Source organism: Rhinoderma darwinii, chromosome 6 (assembly GCF_050947455.1).
Source record: "Rhinoderma darwinii isolate aRhiDar2 chromosome 6, aRhiDar2.hap1, whole genome shotgun sequence".
NCBI classification, from domain to species: Eukaryota; Metazoa; Chordata; class Amphibia; order Anura; family Rhinodermatidae; genus Rhinoderma; species Rhinoderma darwinii.
In genome coordinates this window covers 1,633,105-1,659,405 of record NC_134692.1, presented here as the reverse complement: position 1 = coordinate 1,659,405, position 26,301 = coordinate 1,633,105, and the positions used below count along the sequence as shown (strand labels likewise).

At 47.2% G+C, this 26,301-nt stretch overlaps 1 protein-coding gene across 3 annotated transcripts in view; it reads left to right on the top strand.

Moving 5' to 3' along the window:
* The window catches only part of PARP9 (poly(ADP-ribose) polymerase family member 9), a 118,316-nt gene extending 92,822 nt beyond the window's left edge, over positions 1-25,494 (top strand). For 2 of the 3 annotated variants that reach the window (XM_075828999.1, XM_075828998.1), the window contains exons 2-9: positions 8,472-9,464; positions 13,066-13,281; positions 15,410-15,625; positions 17,156-17,228; positions 18,296-18,820; positions 22,222-22,364; positions 23,683-23,854; positions 24,459-25,494. In XM_075828999.1, the coding sequence (XP_075685114.1) occupies positions 8,475-9,464; positions 13,066-13,281; positions 15,410-15,625; positions 17,156-17,228; positions 18,296-18,820; positions 22,222-22,364; positions 23,683-23,854; positions 24,459-24,745 (2,622 nt within the window). In that variant the 5' untranslated portion in view covers positions 8,472-8,474 and the 3' untranslated portion in view covers positions 24,746-25,494. The remainder of the gene's footprint in view (positions 1-8,471; positions 9,465-13,065; positions 13,282-15,409; positions 15,626-17,155; positions 17,229-18,295; positions 18,821-22,221; positions 22,365-23,682; positions 23,855-24,458) is intronic. The other variant, XM_075829001.1, reaches the window with a different exon arrangement.
* The last annotated feature ends 807 nt before the right edge of the window (positions 25,495-26,301 follow it).

The following is a 26,301-nucleotide window of genomic DNA, read 5'->3' as shown; positions in this document are numbered from 1 at the left end:
TGTGAGGAGTACATCAGGGGTATATGTAATATGTGAGGAGTACATCAGGGTATATGTAATGTGTGAGGAGTACATCAGGGTATATGTAATATGTGAGGAGTACATCAGGATATATGTAATATGTGAGGAGTACATCAGGGTGTATGTAATATGTGAGGAGTACATCAGGGTGTATGTAATATGTGAGGAGTACATCAGGATATATGTAATCTGTGAGGAGTACATCAGGGTATATGTAATATGTGAGGAGTACATCAGGGTATATAATATGTGAGGAGCACATCAGGGTATATGTAATATGTGAGGAGTACATCAGGGTATATGTAATATGTGAGGAGTACATCAGGGTATCTGTAATATGTGAGGAGTACATCAGGGTATCTGTAATATGTGAGGAGTACATCAGGGTATATGTAATATGTGAGGAGTACATCAGGGTATATGTAATATGTGAGGAGTACATCAGGGTATATGTAATATGTGAGGAGTACATCAGGGTATATGTAATATGTGAGGAGTACATCAGGGTATATGTAATATGTGAGGAGTACATCAGGGTATATGTAATATGTGAGGAGTACATCAGGGTATATGTAATATGTGAGGAGTACATCAGGGTATATGTAATATGTGAGGAGTACATCAGGGTATATGTAATATGTGAGGAGTACATGAGGATATATGTAATATGTGAGGAGTACATCAGGGTATATGTAATATGTGAGGAGTACATCAGGGTATATGTGAGGAGTACATCAGGGTATATGTAATATGTGAGGAGTACATCAGGGTATATGTAATATGTGAGGAGTACATCAGGATATATGTAATATGTGAGGAGTACATCAGGATATATGTAATATGTGAGGAGTACATCAGGATATATGTAATATGTGAGGAGCACATCAGGGTATATGTAATATGTGAGGAGCACATCAGGGTATATGTAATATGTGAGGAGTACATCAGGGTATATGTAATCTGTGAGGAGTACATCAGGGTATATGTAATCTGTGAGGAGTACATCAGGGTACATGTAATATGTGAGGAGTACATCAGGGTACATGTAATATGTGAGGAGTACATCAGGGTATATGTAATATGTGAGGAGTACATCAGGATATATGTAATATGTGAGGAGTACATCAGGGTATATGTAATATGTGAGGAGTACATCAGGGTATATGTGAGGAGTACATCAGGGTATATGTAATATGTGAGGGGTACATCAGGGTATATGTAATCTGTGCGGAGTACATCAGGGTATATGTAATATGTGAGGAGTACATCAGGATATATGTAATATGTGAGGGGTACATCAGGGTATATGTAATCTGTGCGGAGTACATCAGGATATATGTAATCTGTGAGGAGTACATCAGGGTATATGTAATATGTGAGGAGTACATCAGGGTATATGTAATATGTGAGGAGTACATCAGGGTATATGTAATATGTGAGGAGTACATCAGGATATATGTAATATGTGAGGAGTACATCAGGATATATGTGAGGAGCACATCAGGGTATATGTAATATGTGAGGAGTACATCAGGGTATATGTAATATGTGAGGAGTACATCAGGATATATGTGAGGAGCACATCAGGGTATATGTAATATGTGAGGAGTATATCAGGATATATGTAATATGTGAGGGGTACATCAGGATATATGTAATATGTGAGGAGTACATCAGGGTATATGTAATATGTGAGGAGTACATGAGGATATATGTAATATGTGAGGAGTACATCAGGGTGTATGTAATATGTGAGGAGCACATCAGGGTGTATGTAATATGTGAGGAGCACATCAGGGTATATGTAATATGTGAGGAGCACATCAGGGTATATGTAATATGTGAGGAGTACATCAGGGTATATGTAATATGTGAGGAGTACATCAGGGTATATGTAATATGTGAGGAGTACATCAGGGTATATGTAATATGTGAGGAGTACATCAGGATATATGTAATATGTGAGGAGTACATCAGGATATATGTAATATGTGAGGGGTACATCAGGGTATATGTAATATGTGAGGAGTACATCAGGATATATGTAATATGTGAGGAGTACATCAGGGTATATGTAATATGTGAGGAGTACATCAGGGTATATGTAATATGTGAGGAGTACATCAGGGTATATGTAATATGTGAGGAGTACATCAGGGTATATGTAATATGTGAGGAGTACATCAGGGTATATGTAATATGTGAGGAGTACATCAGGGTATATGTAATATGTGAGGAGTACATCAGGATATATGTAATATGTGAGGAACACATCAGGGTATATGTAATATGTGAGGAGTACATCAGGGTATATGTAATATGTGAGGAGTACATCAGGATATATGTAATATGTGAGGAGTACATCAGGGTATATGTAATATGTGAGGAGTACATCAGGGTATATGTAATATGTGAGGAGTACATCAGGGTATATGTAATATGTGAGGAGTACATCAGGATATATGTAATCTGTGAGGAGTACATCAGGGTATATGTAATATGTGAGGAGTACATCAGGGTATATAATATGTGAGGAGCACATCAGGGTATATGTAATATGTGAGGAGTACATCAGGGTATATGTAATATGTGAGGAGTACATCAGGGTATCTGTAATATGTGAGGAGTACATCAGGGTATCTGTAATATGTGAGGAGTACATCAGGATATATGTAATATGTGAGGAGTACATCAGGGTATATGTAATATGTGAGGAGTACATCAGGGTATATGTAATATGTGAGGAGTACATCAGGGTATATGTAATATGTGAGGAGTACATCAGGGTATATGTAATATGTGAGGAGTACATCAGGGTATATGTAATATGTGAGGAGTACATCAGGGTATATGTAATATGTGAGGAGTACATCAGGGTATATGTAATATGTGAGGAGTACATCAGGGTATATGTAATATGTGAGGAGTACATCAGGGTATATGTAATATGTGAGGAGTACATCAGGGTATATGTAATATGTGAGGAGTACATCAGGGTATATGTAATATGTGAGGAGTACATCAGGGTATATGTAATATGTGAGGAGTACATCAGGGTATATGTGAGGAGTACATCAGGGTATATGTAATATGTGAGGGGTACATCAGGGTATATGTAATATGTGAGGAGTACATCAGGATATATGTAATCTGTGAGGAGTACATCAGGGTATATGTAATATGTGAGGAGTACATCAGGGTACATGTAATATGTGAGGAGTACATCAGGGTACATGTAATATGTGAGGAGTACATCAGGGTATATGTAATATGTGAGGAGTACATCAGGATATATGTAATATGTGAGGAGTACATCAGGGTATATGTAATATGTGAGGAGTACATCAGGGTATATGTGAGGAGTACATCAGGGTATATGTAATATGTGAGGGGTACATCAGGGTATATGTAATCTGTGCGGAGTACATCAGGGTATATGTAATATGTGAGGAGTACATCAGGATATATGTAATATGTGAGGGGTACATCAGGGTATATGTAATCTGTGCGGAGTACATCAGGATATATGTAATCTGTGAGGAGTACATCAGGGTATATGTAATATGTGAGGAGTACATCAGGGTATATGTAATATGTGAGGAGTACATCAGGGTATATGTAATATGTGAGGAGTACATCAGGATATATGTAATATGTGAGGAGTACATCAGGATATATGTGAGGAGCACATCAGGGTATATGTAATATGTGAGGAGTACATCAGGGTATATGTAATATGTGAGGAGTACATCAGGATATATGTGAGGAGCACATCAGGGTATATGTAATATGTGAGGAGTACATCAGGGTATATGTAATATGTGAGGAGTACATCAGGGTATATGTAATATGTGAGGAGTACATCATGATATATGTAATATGTGAGGAGTACATCCGGGTATATGTAATATGTGAGGAGTACATCAGGATATATGTAATATGTGAGGAGTACCTCAGGGTATATGTAATATGTGAGGAGTACATCAGGGTATATGTAATATGTGAGAAGAACATCAGGGTATATGTAATATGTGAGGAGTACGTCAGGATATATGTAATATGTGAGGAGTACATCAGGGTATATGTAATATGTGAGGAGTACATCAGGGTATATGTAATATGTGAGGAGTACATCAGGGTATATGTAATATGTGAGGAGTACATCAGGGTATATGTAATCTGTGAGGAGTACATCAGGGTATATGTAATATGTGAGGAGTACATCAGGATATATGTAATATGTGAGGAGTACATCAGGATATATGTAATATGTGAGGAGTACATCAGGGTATATGTAATATGTGAGGAGTACATCAGGATATATGTAATATGTGAGGAGTACATCAGGGTATATGTAATATGTGAGGAGTACATCAGGGTATATGTAATATGTGAGGAGTACATCAGGGTATATGTAATATGAGAGGAGTACATCAGGGTATATGTAATATGTGAGGAGTACATCAGGGTATATGTAATATGTGAGGAGTATATCAGGATATATGTAATATGTGAGGGGTACATCAGGATATATGTAATATGTGAGGAGTACATCAGGGTATATGTAATATGTGAGGAGTACATGAGGATATATGTAATATGTGAGGAGTACATCAGGGTGTATGTAATATGTGAGGAGCACATCAGGGTGTATGTAATATGTGAGGAGTACATCAGGGTATATGTAATATGTGAGGAGTACATCAGGGTATATGTAATATGTGAGGAGTACATCAGGGTATATGTAATATGTGAGGAGTACATCAGGATATATGTAATATGTGAGGAGTACATCAGGGTATATGTAATATGTGAGGAGTACATCAGGGTATATGTAATATGTGAGGAGTACATCAGGATATATGTAATATGTGAGGAGTACATCAGGGTATATGTAATATGTGAGGAGTACATCAGGATATATGTAATATGTGAGGCGTACATCAGTGTATATGTAATCTGTGAGGAGTACATCAGGATATATGTAATATGTGAGGAGTACATCAGGGTATATGTAATCTGTGAGGAGTACATCAGGATATATGTAATATGTGAGGAGTACATCAGGGTATATGTAATATGTGAGGAGTACATCAGGATATATGTAATATGTGAGGAGTACATCAGGGTATATGTAATATGTGAGGAGTGCATCAGGGTATATGTAATCTGTGAGGAGTACATCAGGATATATGTAATATGTGAGGAGTACATCAGGGTATATGTAATCTGTGAGGAGTACATCAGGATATATGTAATATGTGAGGAGTACATCAGGGTATATGTAATATGTGAGGAGTACATCAGGGTATATGTAATATGTGAGGAGTACATCAGGGTATATGTAATATGTGAGGCGTACATCAGTGTATATGTAATATGTGAGGAGTACATCAGGATATATGTAATATGTGAGGAGTACATCAGTGTATATGTAATATGTGAGGAGTACATCAGGATATATGTAATATGTGAGGAGTACATCAGGATATATGTAATATGTGAGGAGTACATCAGGGTATATGTAATGTGTGAGGAGTACATCAGGGTATATGTAATATGTGAGGAGTACATCAGGGTATATGTAATATGTGAGGAGTACATCAGGATATATGTAATATGTGAGGAGTACATCAGGGTATATGTAATATGTGAGGAGTACATCAGGGTATATGTAATATGTGAGGAGTACATCAGGGTATATGTAATGTGTGAGGAGTACATCAGGGTATATGTAATATGTGAGGAGTACATCAGGATATATGTAATATGTGAGGAGTACATCAGGGTATATGTAATGTGTGAGGAGTACATCAGGGTATATGTAATATGTGAGGAGTACATCAGGGTATATGTAATCTGTGAGGAGTACATCAGGATATATGTAATATGTGAGGAGTACATCAGGGTATATGTAATATGTGAGGGGTACATCAGGGTATATGTAATATGTGAGGAGTACATCAGGATATATGTAATGTGTGAGGAGTACATCAGGGTATATGTAATATGTGAGGAGTACATCAGGATATATGTAATGTGTGAGGAGTACATCAGGATATATGTAATATGTGAGGAGTACATCAGGGTATATGTAATATGTGAGGAGTACATCAGGGTATATGTAATATGTGAGGAGTACATCAGGGTATATGTAATATGTGAGGAGTACATCAGGGTATATGTAATATGTGAGGAGTACATCAGGGTATATGTAATATGTGAGGAGTACATCAGGGTATATGTAATATGTGAGGAGTACATCAGGGTATATGTAATATGTGAGGAGTACATCAGGATATATGTAATATGTGAGGAGTACATCAGGATATATGTAATATGTGAGGAGTACATCAGGGTATATGTAATATGTGAGGAGTGCATCAGGATATATGTAATATGTGAGGAGTACATCAGGGTATATGTAATATGTGAGGAGTACATCAGGGTATATGTAATATGTGAGGAGTACATCAGGATATATGTAATATGTGAGGAGTACATCAGGGTATATGTAATCTGTGAGGAGTACATCAGGGTATATGTAATATGTGAGGAGTACATCAGGATATATGTAATATGTGAGGAGTACATCAGGGTATATGTAATATGTGAGGAGTACATCAGGGTACATGTAATATGTGAGGAGTACATCAGGGTATATGTAATATGTGAGGAGTACATCAGGATATATGTAATATGTGAGGAGTACATCAGGGTATATGTAATATGTGAGGAGAACATCAGGGTATAATATGTGGGTATAATAATGGGGTAATTAAATAATATCATAGGTGAGGGGTTCGCTGTTTCCGTTACTCCCAACCATGTGATCGGGGGGGGGGCAGCGTGAGCACAAAAAGATAGAACCGGGTTTAGGTGTCCAGTTCTGGTCCTGGTCCTGGAGGTGGGACCCGCATCTGTCTGACGTTTTAGAAGTTTGTTGAGTGTTTAGTTTCCCTTTACAATCGGTAGGAATGTCGCGGCCCGTGCACGTTTTTAACTCCGCCATGTCAGTTTTTTATTCGTCCGTGTACGGCAGCCCCCATTTTCGGGGGCGACGTGATCACATGCAGCATTTTTTGGGGCGACGTGATCACATGCAGCATTTTTGGGGGCGACGTGATCACGTGCAGCATTTTTTGGGGCGACGTGATCACATGCAGCATTTTTGGGGGCGACGTGATCACGTGCAGCATTTTTTGGGGCGACGTGATCACATGCAGCATTTTTTGGGGGCGACGTGATCACATGCAGCATTTTTGAAGGCGACGTGATCACATGCAGCATTTTTGAAGGCGACGTGATGACATGCAGCATTTTTTGGGGCGACGTGATCACATGCAGCATTTTTTGGGGCGACGTGATCACATGCAGCATTTTTTGGGGCGACGTGATCACATGCAGCATTTTTGGGGGCGACGTGATCACGTGCAGCATTTTTTGGGGCGACGTGATCACATGCAGCATTTTTTGGGGGCGACGTGATCACATGCAGCATTTTTGAAGGCGACGTGATCACATGCAGCATTTTTGAAGGCGACGTGATGACATGCAGCATTTTTTGGGGCGACGTGATCACATGCAGCATTTTTTGGGGGCGACGTGATCACATGCAGCATTTTTTGGGGCGACGTGATCACATGCAGCATTTTTGGGGGCGACGTGATCACATGCAGCATTTCCGGCGTTGTATTTTTCTTCTTTACGGCGTTGACCGTGCGGGGTTAATAAGGGGACACTTCTGTCGTTTTGGGCGCGGTGATCGTTATGTTTGGCTTTTTTTTTTATTCCCTCATTTTTTCCCAATAATAAAAGATTTGATAACGAAAAATGGTAATTTATTGTTTTTTGTAATTTTAAATTTGAATTGCATTTTTTTGTCGTCCTAGCGGAGGGTCGGGTGTCCTGATTGCTTCTATGATACGTTGCTGTGATTCTGTATAATTCCGGGTATTTTTTCATAACCTCTGACACGGATCTCTTACATGACAGACCTGGCGGCCATTGTTAGACTTCTGGTTGCCATGGCAATTATCGGCCTCTGAGCGGGGGACGGGCAATGGCTCTGTAAACCACTTAGATGCTGCGGCATCTTAGGGGTTAAATGGCCAGGATCAGCGTTCGCTCTGCTCCTGTGCCCCACGGTCTCCTTCATGTACCTGTGTACTTGCCGCCTGAGGTAGATGTAGGTCAAATGTCGTTAAGGGGTTAAAAGAGGACGCCGTGCAGCGGCTTATCGGGTTTGATCTAAATGTTTACGAAGACCCTCCTGTTCATTTCTTATTTTTTCAGCGGTAGATGTCATGCGGACTGTTTTTTGGTTCATGTACGTTACTGACAGCAAGCAGAGATCTTATCTCCTACGAGTGGTTCATGTACATTACTGACGGTTTTTGCTGATTTATCTCCGGCCGTTCCCTCCATGATTCCCTCTGTTTTCTTGTTAGGAGATGGAGATCATCAGGAAGGTTCCTGTCCCAGAAGACGAGTACCGCGTCCTCGTCCGCTGTAAGGAAGAAGTGAACGACCTCTTCATCAGGAGGTTCCAGTGCACGGCCGAGGTGACCGGACCCAGACTTGCTGCAGGTCCTGCCCCAGTGAGGGTTTATGAGAAGCAGCTCCCCAAAGGACCCCTGATCAGCGTGTGGAGGGACGACCTCACCAGACAAGACGCCGACGTGGTGGTGAATGCCGCTAACGAGCGCCTGGATCATATCGGGGGGCTGGCGTACGCGCTGGCGGAGGCCGGAGGACAACAGATCGTTCAGGAAAGTAAAGATCATATCTCTAAGAAAGGAATATTGAAGGCAGGAGACATCGCAGTGACCAGCGCAGGAATGCTGCCCAGTAAAACCATTGTCCATGCGGTGGGGCCAATGTGGCATGAGAGTTCTGCAGAGAAATGTAAGAGTCAGCTGCGGGAGGCCATCGAGAAGGTGCTGGACTATGTGACCAACCAGACTGACCTGCACTCCGTGGCCATCCCAGCCGTCAGCTCCGGCATCTTCGGCTTTCCTCTTGACCTCTGCGCCAACATCATAGTCAACACAATTCTTGTATTTTATACCCCTGAGAACAAAGGTCGTCTGAAGGAGATCCGATTAGTGAACAACGATGACAAAACTGTGCAAGCCATGAGGTCCGCGTGCGAGCAGATACTGGGGCATAGTGTCACCCGTACTACTGAAACATCCTCCTCGTACCCGGCACCGTCCTCCCCGTACCCGGCGCCGTCCTCCCCGTACCCAGCGCCGTCCTCCCCGTACCCGGCGCCGTCCTCCCCGTACCCGGCACCGTCCTCCACCTACCCGGCACCGTCCTCCTCGTACCCGGCACAGACCAAGCAATGGCTTCCAGAATCATCTTTACAAGTGAACCAACCCATCACTATCAATGGCCTGAACCTTCAACTCAAAACTGGAATGATTGAGGATGAGAAGGTTTGTGTCATGTCTTTAATGACTGCCCAAATATAATGCATCCGAGTGTCATAACCACAGGCGTATCATGAGATCTACACCCATGTTTAAGGCATGCTGGGAGACTTAGGCTCTGAAGCTGCAGAATATTGAGTGCAGCTCTGGAGTATAATACAGGATATAACTCCGGATCAGTACAGGATAAGTAATGTAATGTATGTACACAGTGACTCCACCAGCAGAATAGTGAGTGCAGCTCTGGAGTATAATACAGGCTGTAACTCAGGATCAGTACAGGATAAGTAATGTAATGTATGTACACAGTGACTCCACCAGCAGAATAGTGAGTGCAGGTCTGGAGTATAATACAGGATATAACTCAGGATCAGTACAGGATAAGTAATATAATGTATGTACACAGTGACTCCACCAGCAGAATAGTGAGTGCAGCTCTGGAGTATAATACAGGATATAACTCCGGATCAGTACAGGATAAGTAATGTAATGTATGTACACAGTGACTCCACCAGCAGAATAGTGAGTGCAGCTCTGGAGTATAATACAGGATGTAACTCAGGATCAGTACAGGATAAGTAATGTAATGTATGTACACAGTGACTCCACCAGCAGAATAGTGAGTGCAGCTCTGGAGTATAATACAGGATGTAACTCAGGATCAGTACAGGATAAGTAATGTAATGTATGTACACAGTGACTTCACCAGCAGAATAGTGAGTGTAGCTCTGGAGTATAATACAGGATGTAACTCAGGATCAGTACAGGATAAGTAATGTAATGTATGTACACAGCGACTCCACCAGCAGAATAGTGATTGCAGCTCTGGAGTATAATACAGGATATAACTCAGGATCAGTACAGGATAAGTAATGTATGTACACAGAGACTCTACCAGCAGAATAGTGAGTGCAGCTCTGGAGTATAATACAGGATATAACTCAGGATCAGTACAGGATAAGTAATGTAATGTATGTACACAGTGACTCCACCAGCAGAATAGTGAGTGCAGCTCTGGAGTATAATACAGGATATAACTCAGGATCAGTATAGTATAAGTAATGTATGTACGCAGTGACTCCACCAGCAGAATAGTGAGTGCAGCTCTGGAGTATAATACAGGATAAAACTCAGGTTCAGTACAGGATAAGTAATGTAATGTATGTACACAGTGACTCCACCAGCAGAATAGTGAGTGCAGCTCTGGAGTATAATACAGGATATAACTCAGGATCAGTACAGGATAAGTAATGTAATGTATGTACACAGTGACTCCACCAGCAGAATAGTGAGTGCAGCTCTGGAGTATAATACAGGATAAAACTCAGGTTCAGTACAGGATAAGTAATGTAATGTATGTACACAGTGACTCCACCAGCAGAATAGTGAGTGCAGCTCTGGAGTATAATACAGGATGTAACTCAGGATCAGTACAGGATAAGTAATGTAATGTATGTACACAGTGACTCCACCAGCAGAATAGTGAGTGCAGCTCTGGAGTATAATACAGGATATAACTCAGGATCAGTACAGTATAAGTAATGTATCTACACGGTGACTCCACCAGCAGAATAGTGAGTGCAGCTCTGGGGTATAAGGCTGGGTTCACACGAGCACATTAACGTCCGTAATGGATGGAACGTATTTTGGCCGCAAGTCCCGGACCGAACACACTGCAGGGAGCCGGGCTCCTAGCATCATAGTTATGTACGACGCTAGGAGTCCCTGCCTCTCCGTGGAACTACTGTCCCGTACTAAAAACATGTTTTCAGTACGGGACAGTTGTCCTGCAGAGAGGCAGGGACTCCTAGCATCGTACATCACTATGATGCTAGGAGCCCGGCTCCCTGCACTGAGTTCGGTCCGGGACTTCCGGCCGAAATACGTCCGTCCATTACGGACGTTAATGTGCTCGTGTGAACCCAGCCTAATACAGAGTTCTGTTTTTCTGATACAGCGCTCCAAATCCCATGCATAGACATAGTTACATGATAAAATTCTGTTTCCTGCAGCGACCACTAGAGGGAGCTCACTACATAAAGATATATATACAGCTCCCATACAGTTATACGATAATATTCTGCTGCCTGCAGTCACCACTAGGGGGAGCTCACTACTTACAGATATATACAGCTCCCATAGAGTTATATGATAATATTCTGCTGCCTGCAGTCACCACTAGGGGGAGCTCACTGCATAGTGATTTGTATCACCCCCATTGTACACTATAATAAATCAGTCTTTAGTGAGCTCCCCCTATTGGTGACTGCAGGCAAAGAGAATCTTTATTATGTAACCTTGTGGGGCAGATTTACTTTTATTGTTGCGGCAGAATTCGGCCTAAGTTGCACGTTTTTTTTTAGCGGAATTCAATTCAGACAAATTTATTATATATTTGCGCTAAAAAGAACCTCACTAGAAACTTTCCAAAGGCGTCTAGTAAAGGGGCCCGGCCTAGTATGTCTAACAAATGCACCAAATCTATTATACAGCGAGCAGCACTCTGATAAATTTGGCGCCTCTTCTGACCGCTTGGTCTTCGTCTACACAGTATTAGTAAATCTGCTGCAATGTCTTTAATAACCGGTAAGGATATATTCGTCTTTGTTCGGCGCCGCCATTGCAGATTCTGTAGTTTTTCTGGAGTAACTAGCGCAGCATTCAGCTCTGCTGTGTCTGGAAAGATGACGGAAACCGGACAAAACAATTAGGGCCTCTTCACATCACCGTTCATTTCCGTTCCGGGGTTCCGTCGGGTGAACCCCGCAACGGAAAGTGAAACTGAAACCACAGCTTCCGTTTCAGTCACCATTGATCTCAATGGTGACGGAAACCTCGCTAATTCTTTCCGTTCGTCACCATTCCGGCTGGTTTACGGTTTTCCGACGGAATCAATAGCGTAGTTGACTGCGTTAGTGATTCCGTCGGAACACCGGAAACCAGCCGGAATGGTGACGAACGGAAAGAATTAGCGAGGTTTCAGTCACCATTGAGATCAATGGTGACTGAAACGGAAGCTGTGGTTTCAGTTTCACTTTCCGTTGCGGGGTTCACCCGACGGAAACCTCGGACGGAACCCCGGAACGGAAATGAACGGTGATGTGAACAGGCCCTTAGTTCCATTGGGCGCCTTTGTTTTTCGTCATGCGTTGGTTCCGCCACTTCTGTTTTCTCGTTTATCTGATTCTTTGATGGGACAGAATAACGGAAACCCAGCGCAGATGTGAACCCGTCATCATGGAATTATGCAGCAGAAAATGTGAAGGTAAAGAACAGTCGAGGGAGCAGCGTAATCCTGCGGTCTGACCGCTCTGCGGGGGATGTATACGGAGTGCAGTGGGAGAGCTCATTATACAGACTCGATCACACAGGATCCATAGTGATCTGTTCAGAACCGCATGATTCCTCCGGCACTAGTTTTGCTGAGACATTAGGAGGGGGGGCTTATAAAATGTAAATCTGTGGAGTTCTGCATCGCACATGCGCCCCCCCCCCCCCCCGCGCTCCTGTCAGGGTTACATCTTTTCACCATGTCTAGAACACGTATAATGAGCGCGAGATCCGCCATGTGACATGAATGATTCTCATGATGATTTTTCTCTTCCAGACGACAATCATTGTGAATTCAGTCGCCCCGGATCTAAACCTGTCTTATGGAGTCATATCCGCCGCCATTTATAGGAAAGCCGGCAGGCGGCTGCAGGAGGAAATCTGGGGGAAATATCAGTGGTCGAGCAACATGATCCCGACCAGGGGCTACCAGCTGCCCTGCCAACATGTGTATCATGTGATATTGTCTGGTGGCCCAGAGCAGGCAGCGAGGGTGAGTGTCTCCTGCACCCTGACTACACACACCAGGACTGAGTGTATACTGAGGGACCCGCCATCATATCAACATCACATTCTAACCTCAGTCATTTAATATTAAATCTTTAGAGGGGTCAGAAAAATGTTTTTCTAATACAGAGCACCAAATCTCCTTCTACACTGCCATAGTTACATGATAAGCTCTCACTGCCTGCAGCCACCACTAGAGGGAGCTCACTACATGCAGATATATACAGCTCCTGTAGAGTTACATGATAACATTCTGCTGCCTGCAGCCACCACTAGGGGGAGCTCACTACATACAGATATATACAGCTCCTGTAGAGTTACATGATAACATTCTCCTGCCTGCAGCCACCACTAGGGGGAGCTCACTACATACAGATATATACAGCTCCTGTAGAGTTACATGATAACATTCTGCTGCATGCAGCCACCACTAGGGGGACATCACTACATGCAGATATATACAGCTCCCATAGAGTTACATGATAACATTCTGCTGCATGCAGCCACCACTAGGGGGAGTACCCTACATACAGATATATACAGCTCCCATAGAGTTACATGATAACATTCTCCTGCCTGCAGTCACCACTAGCGGGAGCACACTACATACAGATATATACAGCTCCCATAGAGTTACATGATGATATTCTCCTGCCTGAGCTCCCCCTAGTGGTGGCTGCAGTCAGCAGAACGTTATCCTGTAAGTCTATAGGAGTTGTATATATCTGTATGTAGTGAGCTTCCTCTAGTGACTGCAGGCAGCAGAATGTTATCATGTAACTCTATGGGAGCTGTATTTATCTGTATGTAGTGAGCTCCCCCTAGTGGTGGCTGCAGGCAGTAGAATGTTATCATGTAACTCTATGGGAGCTGTATATATCTGTATGTAGTGAGCTCCCCTTAGTGGTGGCTGCAGGTAGCAGAATGTTATCATGTAACTCTATTGGAGCTGTATATATCTGTATGTAGTGAGCTCCCTCTGGTGGTGGCTGCAGGCAGCAGAATGTTATCATGTAGCTCTATGGGAGCTGTGTATATCTGTATGTAGTGAGCTCCCTCTAGTGGTGACTGCAGGCAGCAGAATGTTATCATGTAACTCTATGGGAGCTGTATATATCTGTATGTAGTGAGCTTCCCCTGGTGGTGGCTGTAGGTAGCAGAATGTTATCATGTAACTCTATGGGAGCTGTTTATATCTGTATGTAGTGAGCTCCCTCTAGTGGTGGCTGCAGGCAGCAGTATGTTATCATGTAACTCTATTGGAGCTGTATATATCTGTATCTAGTGAGCTCCCTCTAGTGGTGGCTGCAGGCAGTAGAATGTTACCATGTAACTCTATAGGAGCTGTATATATCTGTATGTAGTGAGCTCCCCTAGTGGTGGCTGCAGGCAGCAGAATGTTATCATGTAACTCTATTGGAGCTGTATATATCTGTATCTAGTGAGCTCCCTCTAGTGGTGGCTGCAGGCAGTAGAATGTTACCATGTAACTCTATGGGAGCTGTATATATCTGTATCTAGTGAGCTCCCTCTAGTGGTGGCTGCAGGCAGTAGAATGTTATCATGTAACTCTATTGGAGCTGTATATATCTGTATCTAGTGAGCTCCCTCTAGTGGTGGCTGCAGGCAGCAGAACGTTATCATGTAACTCTATAGGAGCTGTATGTAGTGAGCTCCCCCTAGTGGCGGCTGCAGGCCGCAGAATGTTATCATGTAACTTTATGGCTTTGTGATGGGGAAAAAAATGCTCCAACCCCTGTAAAGATTTATAATGAAATTAATCGGCAGATCATTTTTAACCCTATTTCGCTTTCTTGTGGACTCGCCTGTAGATGAGAAGCGCTTGGTGATCTGCCTTTATCTTCGGAGGAACTGTGGGCGGCCGCTGCAGGAAAAGTGAATGAGCGCTGTGTATTGCAGGATTGTACTGAGGTCTCCGCACGAGCAGCTCTTAAACAGTCTTTCCGCAGTGGCTAATAGAGGGGTGGGGGGCCGGGCTGAGGACTCCCCTTAATAATGTCCACATGACCTCTGTTACTTGTAGTCCGGGGCTCATCATTCAGGTCCAGCTCGTCTTGGTGTGTAATAATATAATGTGTGTGCTGCTCTTTCAGACTCTACGGGAGGCCACTAAGGAGTGTCTGGTGACCGCTCACAAATATAACGCTCGGTCCATCTCATTCCCGGCTTTGGGCACTGGAAATATTGGTTTGCACAGAGATTTGGCGGCAGACGTCATGATGCAGGCGGTTTTTGACTTCGCCAGAGCAAACCAATGCAGGATGGACGTGTATTTCGTCATCCATCCAAGTGACAAGGACACATTTAAGGTTTGTCTCGAGTTTTAGAGGCGATTTTTGAATTCTTTTCTGGATGGGATTTGGGATTTGTGTGATGACAGATAATGCGGGATATAAGGGGTTAACATGCTGCAACCGTTTATAGGGTGAGATGTAGGACATTGTGTCGGGTTGGATTATTTCTGCCATCATTTTCACGTTTTTGGTGCTGTCCATCAGTAAGAAGACTTATTCTGTATCCTTTATAGGGGTTGTGTGAGATTCTGACATTCTCTCCAAAGTCTCTAAAGGCTTATTCCATTCTCAGACATTTATGGGGATAATGAAGTCGGGTAACCACCGTTCTTGACATAGGGGCAGGTCACAGAGCTGTGAGAGAAAGGAGGAGCGGAGTTGTCCCAATCACCTATTGACTTGTATATGAGAGTGCAGTGAGCATGCTCTGTGACCTGTACAAGGAGAGGGGGGAGCTGAGTTGTCCCCATCACCTATTGACTTGTATGTGAAAGTGTAGTGAGCATGCTCTGTGACATTGTAGGGAGAGGGAGGAGCTGAGTTGTCCCCATCACCTATTGACTTGTATGTGAAAGTGTAGTGAGCATGCTCTGTGACATTGTAGGGAGAGGGGGGAGCTGAGTTGTCCCCATCACCTATTGACTTGTATGTGAAAGTGTAGTGAGCATGCTCTGTGACATTGTAGGGAGAGGGAGGAGCTGAGTTGTCCCCATCACCTATTGACTTGTATGTGAGAGTGCAGTGAGCATGCTCTGTGACCTGTACAAGGAGAGGGAGGAGCTGAGTTGTCCCCATCACCTATTGACTTGTATGTGAAAGTGTAGTGAGCATGCTCTGTGACATGTGCAGGGAGAGGGAGGAGAAGCTGAGCTGTCCCCATCATCTGTAGTCAGGGGTGTGATCTGCTCTCACATGTGATGATAATGGGATGAAGTGACCTCTACAAGAAGTGTTGGGTTATGGTGAGGTCGGCGGTCAGGGTGAAAACCGCAAAACATCAGGAATTTATTTTAATACAGATAATGACCTGGAAACGAACAAATCACCAAAATAAAATACCATAAAAATTCTGTTTTCATTAGCAGTAAATGCTGAGGGTTATATCCTTGTGGGGCAGGTACAATATTTCCCAGCATGCACCATTTATGAGGACTGACATATCTGCTCCCAGCAAGCTTGCCGTGTCTCGCTCCATAACTCCCACAATTCATTGTCACAGCACAAGGACAGATCTGAACGTCTGTGGATCCAGATCACCAAATACATCAATATCTACATCCATGGCAGCAGATGTGTGTGGACAGTGATGCGGATGGGGATTTGGATCCACAAAGATCTTCATGACAAAACCTCAACTGGCGGGAGTGCAGCCCCCGATACTGGGATCTCGGCATAGAAATAGGAGAGGACACATTTAATGTGCACCAAGGCACCGGCACAAAGTCCTGTTCACCCTTTATCTGCCTGATCTCAAAGATTAGAAGGAGCGCTGGTTTAACATCATAATCATCACCTTTATTTTATTTTCTTGCTTCCTCCTTTAAGGCTTTTCAAGACAAGTTCAGACTCTCTGGGAGCATTAGTGATAAGATTGAAAAATTTACCGAGAGGCCTAGAGGTGAGCGTGTGCAGGAACAAAATAACTGCCCCAAGAAGGGACACACTAAGGGGGGTATCCTACTGACCAGAGTCTCAATAGAGATGCATGATAACATTAGGCTGCCTGCAGTCACCACTAGGGGGAGCTCACTACATACAGATATATACAGCTCCCATAGAGCTACATGATAACATTAGGCTGCCTGCAGTCACCACTAGGGGGAGCTCACTACATACAGATATATACAGCTCCCATAGAGTTACATGATAACATTCTGCTGCCTGTAGCCACCACTAGAGGGAGCTCACTACATACAGATATATACAGCTCCCATAGAGTTACATGATAAAATTCTGCTCCCTGCAGTAACCACTAGGGGGAGCTCACTACATACAGATATATACAGCTCCCATAGAGTTACATGATAACACTCTACTGCCTGCAGCTACCACTAGGGGGAGCTCACTACATACTGATATATACAGCTCCCATAGAGTTACATGATAACATTCTGCTGCCTGCAGTCTCCACTAGGGGGAGCTCACTACATACTGATATATACGGCTCCCATAGAGTTACATGATAACATTCTGCTGCCTGCAGTCACTACTAGGAGGAGCTCACTACATACTGATATATACGGCTCCCATAGAGTTACATTATAACATTCTGCTGCCTGCAGCCACCACTAGCGGGAGCTCACTACATACAGATATATACAGCTCCCATATAGTTACATGATAACATTCTGCTGCCTGCAGTCACTAGAGGGAGCTCACTACATACAGATATATACAACTCCTATAGACTTACAGGATAACGTTCTGCTGACTGCAGCCACCACTAGAGGGAGCTCACTACATACAGATATATACAGCTCCCATGCAGTGGGCAACAATGCGCTTTGCGTTTGCCTGGGGGAAGAGGGTGTCATGGCACATATTGAATACCCTAATGTGAAATCTGAGAAATTTTGGAAAATGGCACAATCTGTGGGGCTGTCTATAACTGCTGGGTTCTCGCACCCCTCAGGGTCAGCACTGTCCATATATGAGAACCTTTCGCCCTCTTTTTCTGTATTGCAGGGCCGGAGCAGTCAGTTGAAGAAATGTGTGTGATGATTGCAGGACTGGGCAGTGAAGATGTAGAAGCGGCTGAGTCCTGGCTCCGCGATGTCCTCTCCCCCGCACCTCTGCTCATACACAACAACCACCTGCTGCTCTTTGGTGGTAAAGAATTTGACGCTTTAGCATCTTGTTCTCTAAGTGTTGATATCGAAGAAGATCTGAGAGACGGGAAAGCCACCCTGAAGATCAGCGGTCCTCGGCCAGACAGGGTAACGGCGGCCTTACAGGCAGAGCGCCTCCTCCTGGATGTTCAGGATAAACTCGCAGAATCCCTGCAGGAGGAGCTGCTGGAGGCCGCAGTTATCTGGTTCTATGAAAATACATCGGAAAGTCACAGATACCCAGCAAAAGCGAACAGAGAAGTGGAGGAAGCCTACGTCTCCCGCACCAACGTCACGCTGAAGGCGGAGCCCGGACACGTGATTAACATTATGAATCTCACCGCACAGGATCGCGAGCAGACGTTTACCATCCGGAGACGCTGTAAGTGTTTATAATATATTGTCACCAGCGACCGAAGTATGGAGGAAACTTTCATCATATAGTCAGGCACCAGCGGCTCATCTACTGATACTGGCGCACTGCGGGGCTCATCTACTGATACTGGCGCACTGCGGGGCTCATCTACTGATACTGGCGCACTGCGGGGCTCATCTACTGATACTGGCGCACTGCGGGGCTCATCTAGCGATACTGGCGCACTGCGGGGCTCATCTACCGATACTGGCGCACTGCGGGGCTCATCTACTGATACTGGCGCACTGCGGGGTCATCTACTGATACTGGCGCACTGCGGGGTCATCTACTGATATTGGTGCACTGCGGGGCTCATCTACTGATATTGGCGCACTGCGGGGCTCATCTACTGATACTGGCGCACTGCGGGGTCATCTACGGATACTGGCGCACTGCGGGGCTCATCTACTGATACTGGCGCACTGCGGGGTCATCTACGGATACTGGCGCACTGCGGGGCTCATCTACTGATACTGGCGCACTGCGGGGCTCATCTGGCGCACTGCGGGGTCACCTACCGCTACTGGCGCACTGCGGGGCTCATCTACCGATATTGGCGCACTGCCGGGCTCATCTACCGATACTGGCGCACTGCCGGGCTCATCTACCGATACTGGCGCACTGCCGGGCTCATCTACCGATACTGGCGCACTGCGGGGCTCATCTACCGATACTGGCGCACTGCGGGTCTCATCTACCGATACTGGCGCACTGCGGGTCTTATCTACCGATACTGGCACACTGCGGGTCTCATCTACCGATACTGGCGCACTGCGGGGTCATCTACCGATACTGGCGCACTGCGGGGCTCATCTACCGATACTGGCGCACTGCAGGGCTCATCTACCGATACTGGCGCACTGCGGGGCTCATCTACCGATACTGGCGCACTGCGGGGTCATCTACCGATACTGGCGCACTGTGGGGCTCATCTACCGATACTGGCGCACTGCGGGGCTCATCTACCGATACTGGCGCACTGCGGGTCTCATCTACCGATACTGGCGCACTGCGGGTCTCATCTACCGATACTGGCGCACTGCGGGTCTCATCTACCGATACTGGCGCACTGCGGGTCTCATATACCGATACTGGCGCACTGCGGGGTCATCTACCGATACTGGCGCACTGCGGGGGTCATCTACCGATACTGGCGCACTGCGGGGTCATCTACGGATACTGGCGCACTGCAGGGCTCATCTACTGATACTGGCGCACTGCGGGGCTCATCTACGGATACTGGCGCACTGCGGGGCTCATCTACCGATACTGGCGCACTGCGGGGCTCATCTACCGATACTGGCGCACTGCGGGGCTCATCTACCGATACTGGGGCACTGCGGGGCTCATCTACTGATACTGGCGCACTGCGGGGCTCATCTACTGATACTGGCGCACTGCGGGGCTCATCTAGCGATACTGGCGCACTGCGGGGCTCATCTACCGATACTGGCGCATGGCGGGGCTCATCTACCGATACTGGCGCACGGCGGGGCTCATCTACCGATACTGGCGCACGGCGGGGCTCATCTACCGATACTGGCGCACTGCGGGGCTCATCTACCGATACTGGCGCACTGCGGTGTCATCTACCGATACTGGCGCACTGCGGGGTCATCTACTGATATTGGCGCACTGCGGGGCTCATCTACTGATACTGGCGCACTGCGGGGTCATCTACGGATACTGGCGCACTGCGGGGCTCATCTACTGATACTGGCGCACTGCGGGGTCATCTACGGATACTGGCGCACTGCGGGGCTCATCTACTGATACTGGCGCACTGCGGGGTCATCTACGGATACTGGCGCACTGCGGGGCTCATCTACTGATACTGGCGCACTGCGGGGCTCATGTGGCGCACTGCGGGGTCACCTACCGCTACTGGCGCACTGCGGGGCTCATCTACCGATATTGGCGCACTGCCGGGCTCATCTAGCGATACTGGCGCACTGCGGGGCTCATCTAGCGATACTGGCGCACTGCGGGGCTCATCTAGCGATACTGGCGCACTGCGGGGCTCATCTACCGATACTGGCGCACTGCTGGGCTCATCTACCGATACTGGCGCACTGCGGGGTCATCTACCGATACTGGCGCACTGCGGGGCTCATCTACTGATACTGGCGCACTGCGGGGCTCATCTGGGACACTGCGGGGCTCATCTACCGATACTGGCGCACTGCGGGGCTCATCTACCGATACTGGCGCACTGCGGGGCTCATCTACCGATACTGGCGCACTGCGGGGCTCATCTACAGATACTGGCGCACTGCGGGGCTCATCTACCGATACTGGCGCACTGCGGGTCTCATCTACCGATACTGGCGCACTGCGGGTCTCATCTACCGATACTGGCGCACGGCGGGGCTCATCTACCGATACTGGCGCACGGCGGGGCTCATCTACCGATACTGGCGCACTGCGGGGCTCATCTACCGATACTGGCGCACTGCGGGGCTCATCTACCGATACTGGCGCACTGCGGGGCTCATTACCGATACTGGCGCACTGCGGGGCTCATCTACCAATACTGGCGCACTGGGGGCTCATCTACCGATACTGGCGCGCTGGGGGCTCATCTACCGATTCTGGCGCGCTGGGGGCTCATCTACCGATACTGGCGCACTGCGGGGCTCATCTACCGATACTGGCGCACTGCGGGGCTCATCTACCGATACTGGCGCACTGCGGGGCTCATCTACCGATACTGGCGCACTGCGGAATCATCTACCGATACTGGCGCACTGCGGGGTCATCTATTGATAATGGCGCAGAACTACTGATATTAGTGCGCTGGGGAGCAGGGCCTGGCAGAGAGCAGCAGTCTAGTGTGGGGCATGTTCCCTATCATGCTCAGCTGACACCAAGGCATCAGCCAAACGCATGTGCCGCCTCGTAGTCTTGCTTGGCCAATCAGCTCGCCATCGATTAGGAGGATCATTCATATGGTGGGGAAGATGTGTCTTTCTTTTGTCGCTCCATGGACTGTGGTCTGATTGACCTGTGAATGGTCGTCCTTACAGTAAGGCCATACACAAGGCAGCTGGACGGCGTCTATAGAGTAATGGCCGCGGCACACGACTTAGCGGCACCTGATCGTTTTCATGGACCCAGTCGCATTAGCGGGTGAATTGGGTCCGTGGAAGAAACAGACCCGACTTTCCGATCCGTGGAATGATAGTACATGTCCTATATTTCCGCGGATCATTTCGGGATTCGGCCGGTGCGCGCTGTCGTGTGCATGAGGCATCAGAGGGGCCTGTGTGTCCGGGGTTCATGTCATTATTGGACCTCTGCTGTAAGTGCCCCCCCGGGTGCAGGTCTCTTTCCTCCGGTGAAGCCTTTACAATGGTTCTTTCTTTCAGTTTTACGTGACTCTCTCCAAAATGCCCAGAGAAGTCTGATGCCTGAGAAGTGTCCGTCACTGACTAAGCCGGTGGAGCAGAGCAGTCAGGAGTTCAAAGACCGGAGCAATGAATTCAGGAAAGCAGGTTTCATCCTTCTGAAGGTAACGCTATTATTAAAGTGATCCTCCTGATGTCAAACCGTCCTCGGCACTGGGGTAGCCACGGGAGCGCAGACGTAGCAGCGACCAATCGGGAGCAGCAGCATAGTAGCGCACGTGTCCTCACCCCCCGCAATAACCTCACAATTCACATTCATGGCGAAATTTGGTCATCAGCCGACTTTATTACTGAAATAAACGCACAGTGAAAGGGGAGCCCAACCAATCACGACCCCACGCCGGCCCCGGCCCCCTACTACAAGACCACCTGAGCCTGCCTGCTATCCGTCAGTCCCCCGGGCAACCGTCAGCCATCCCAGCTGACCTGCGTAGCTACCTGGACCGTGATCTTACCTGGTAACCTGCGTACGGCTCGTGGCTTGCTCGCTGTGGCCAACCAAATCCATCCGTCCTCAGAGCTGGTGTCTCGTCCGCCTCGACCACCCCTTATCTACCCCCCTCCCCTCCCGCCGCCCTTTTTACCAATCATCATTTGTCGGGCTTTTCCTGGCAAAACGCCCCTTTTCCACTGCAGGTGGGCTTTTTACCTAGACCACCTCAGACTTGCCCCCGGCACTGCCTTTTTTACCTCCTACCTACGGTAAGGGACCCGCGTGGCGTCCCTCATGCTTCCTTGCTCGGATCCCTCTTTGTATGTGGTGTGAAGGTGCAGAACGGTCGTCTCTCTACACAAGTAATGGCGTATCGTACGAGGATCCTGATGTCATCCTACATGGCGGCGGCGCAGGGCGTTGTCTTGTCAGGTGGCTCCTCCCACATATGTAAATGAGGCGGGCTCTTATACGCAATGCAGCATGATGGGAGAGATGGGGTCATATACAACAAGTTATTCCATTAAAGGGGTTTTCTAATTTTTTTTTTTTTTAATGAATGCAACGCTTCCCTCTGATATGTTCCTGCGCTCTGACCATCGTTCTTTAGTGACCGTACGAGCCGCAGCCATATCAGCCAGCAGAGCGTGCGGAGAGTCCACCACGCGTGGTATAAATAGGAGGGGGACATTGTACAACCCATAAACACCCGGTACAGGGACGTCATCCGTGACGAACACTCAGAACCGGAACTTGTCTGCGGAGGAAGTTGTCATTTTGGGTCAGCAAGTGGTCACGTGACTGGAGGGGGGACGCGCCGCTACAAACATCGGATGCAACGGACGTATATTGCGAAATGAACGGATTTGCATTGTTTCGATTGTTTGGTTCCAGAAAACCCCTTTAAGTCCCCGAGGAGGGGGTCCGGCCGAGCAGAGTAAAGGTGGCTGTTTCTGTCCCCCCGACTTTTCACATTCATCTCTTCGCAGATGGAGAAAGTGCAGAACTCGCTGCTGTCCGGCGTCTTCCAGTCCAAGAAGGAAGCGGTGGAGCAGCGGCAGCAGAAGCCGAGCACCGAGCAGTTGTATCAGCTGGTCCCTGAACAGTCCCTGAAGAAGATCTGTCAGGTCGGGTTCCACAGACTGTATGCCACGCCCAGAGGTGAGAAGCGGCGCTCGTCCGGTACCGCGGCACTTACTGCTCATCAACTCCTCGCGATAGATCAGCGTCACATAAAGATAGAATGTTCTGCTCGTCTCCTCCATAATGTCCTGAATATACAGTAAAAACCGATCCATCAAAACAGCGACATCGCTCAGCCCGGCTTTTTCGGCGCATTCTTCGTGCATATTTTGGTTACGTCGTCTGTGTTACAACTTTGCGCCACTTTCCTCCGCAGCGGGTGACTAAACGCGACCCCCAAAATCCCCGCAACGTCTCCAAATGAAAATGCAACAAATGTGACACATTCTGCAAGAAGTGACACTAAATTGCTACCCCCCCCCCCCCCCCGGTCAGGATACAAAGCCCCGCCCCTTTTAACCCTTTGTGCTGTCCTCTAGCTTCATGGTGGCAGGGGGTCCGGGGTGTCCTGGGAGTCCCTGTGAATTATGCGAGTTTTGCGGCTGCGCATTGATGGGGCGAAGAACCTTTTATTGCAGTGAATGGGATTTGCGGACGTGCTGTTGCTGCGTGTGGGGGTGCCTGGCGCCGGCGGATCTTCTCCGTGTGCCGCGTACGATGATCGCTGTTCTCTCTTTTTCAGAAACAAAGTACGGAGCGGGGGTTTACTTCAAGAAGAGTCTGCAGAACATCGCACAGAGGTTTATCGCCCCGGACAAGGACCGGCTGCTCTATATCCTCCAGGCAGAGGTGGTGACCGGCGCCGCCACCAACTATGTCCGGAAACAGCCGGTTCTCCCCTGTGTGGGGTCAGATGCTCTGCGGGTGTACGACAGCCTGACAGATGGGGGGAAGCCTGCAGAGTATTACGTCATATTTGACCGTTTTCGAGCAAACCCCAAGTATGTGTTCACCTGCGTCTGTAAATAGTAACGCTCTGCGGCGGCCGCGCTTCACACCGCTGGACATTCTCACCCCTCGTGCCTCTGGTCACCGGATCGACACGTAACTTCTCACCACGTACCGTAAACACTGCAGATTTTCTCGTAACTGATTTCATTGTGGAAAATGCGCCGTATATTCCAGCATCGGCCGATTGGAACAAATGTCATCCAGACGCTGCGTAAAAAATCTGCCGCAAAACCGTTCATAAAGTGACCTGCGGAGCGGCTTTTTATTCTGCAGCTTCGGAATCGCTGTTTTTTTGTTGCCGGTTTTTCACATTGAATTCAACGGGAGGTAAAACCCGCAACAAAACGCAAACGGGATCTTTGTGAGGAAAAATCTGCGGCTCCGCCGCAAAAATCACAACTTGGGAATGAATAAAATGTTTTCTGCTTTCCCTCCGGGCGTTGTCATAGCGACGCTCCTGTCTGTTCTGCGGCCGGGCCGATCTCCTGAGATGATGTTTATTCCCATGTGACAGCGGCAGCCAATCCCACGGCCTGAGGCTGCGCACATTGCGGTTGAATTGCGAAATATGCCGCAAAATCCACAGTAGAACCGCAGAGTGTGAACAAAGCCCAAACTGATCCAACTCTACCACAGACCGGTGATTACCGACTGCGGCACCAAATCTGCTATATCGCGTGCCTTATAGATGCATAAAGAGCGCAGTGGGAGGAGCCTATTTACTGTTTCATTTCATAATTTTGTATGAAATTAAACGTATAATCTTACGTTCCTGTGAATTATTGCTTTACTGTCAGCGGGGGCAGCGGGACCTCTGGGAGGGAAGATCTCATGGTCGGGGACCTCTGGGAGGGAAGATCTCATGGTCGGGGACCTCTGGGGGGGAAGATCTCATGGTCGGGGACCTCTGGGGGGGAAGATCTCATGGTCAGGGACCTCTGGGAGGGAAGATCTCATGGTCGGGGACCTCTGGGGGGGAAGATCTCATGGTCGGGGACCTCTGGGGGGGAAGATCTCATGGTCAGGGACCTCTGGTGGGGAAGATCTCATGGTCGGGGACCTCTGGGGGGGAAGATCTCATGGTCGGGGACCTCAAGGGGGGGAAGATCTCATGGTCGGGGACCTCTGGGGGGAAGATCTCATGGTCGGGGACCTCTGGGGGGAAGATCTCATGGTCGGGGACCTCTGGGGGGGAAGATCTCAAGGTCGGGGGCTCCTGGGCGGGGAAGATGTCAAGGTCGGGGGCTTTTGGGGGGGAAGATGTCAAGGTCGGGGGCTCCTGGGGGGGGAAGATCTCAAGGTCGGGGGCTCCTGGGGGGGAAGATCTCAAGGTCGGGGGCTTCTGGAGTCCGATAGAAACGATCACACGTATAGTGAATACTTTTATCAAATGAAATGCGCCAATAACCGTCACACACGCGGCGTCCTCATTTAGGATGCGCGCCATTTAAATCTCTGCCACGTAGGAGTGATTAATAAAATGAGGCATCGAGAGACATTCTGAGCAGTCTAATATGAGACAGACGGAGCCCACGAGGTCCTGACAACCTGAGAAACGTGGCCCCCGGGGGCTG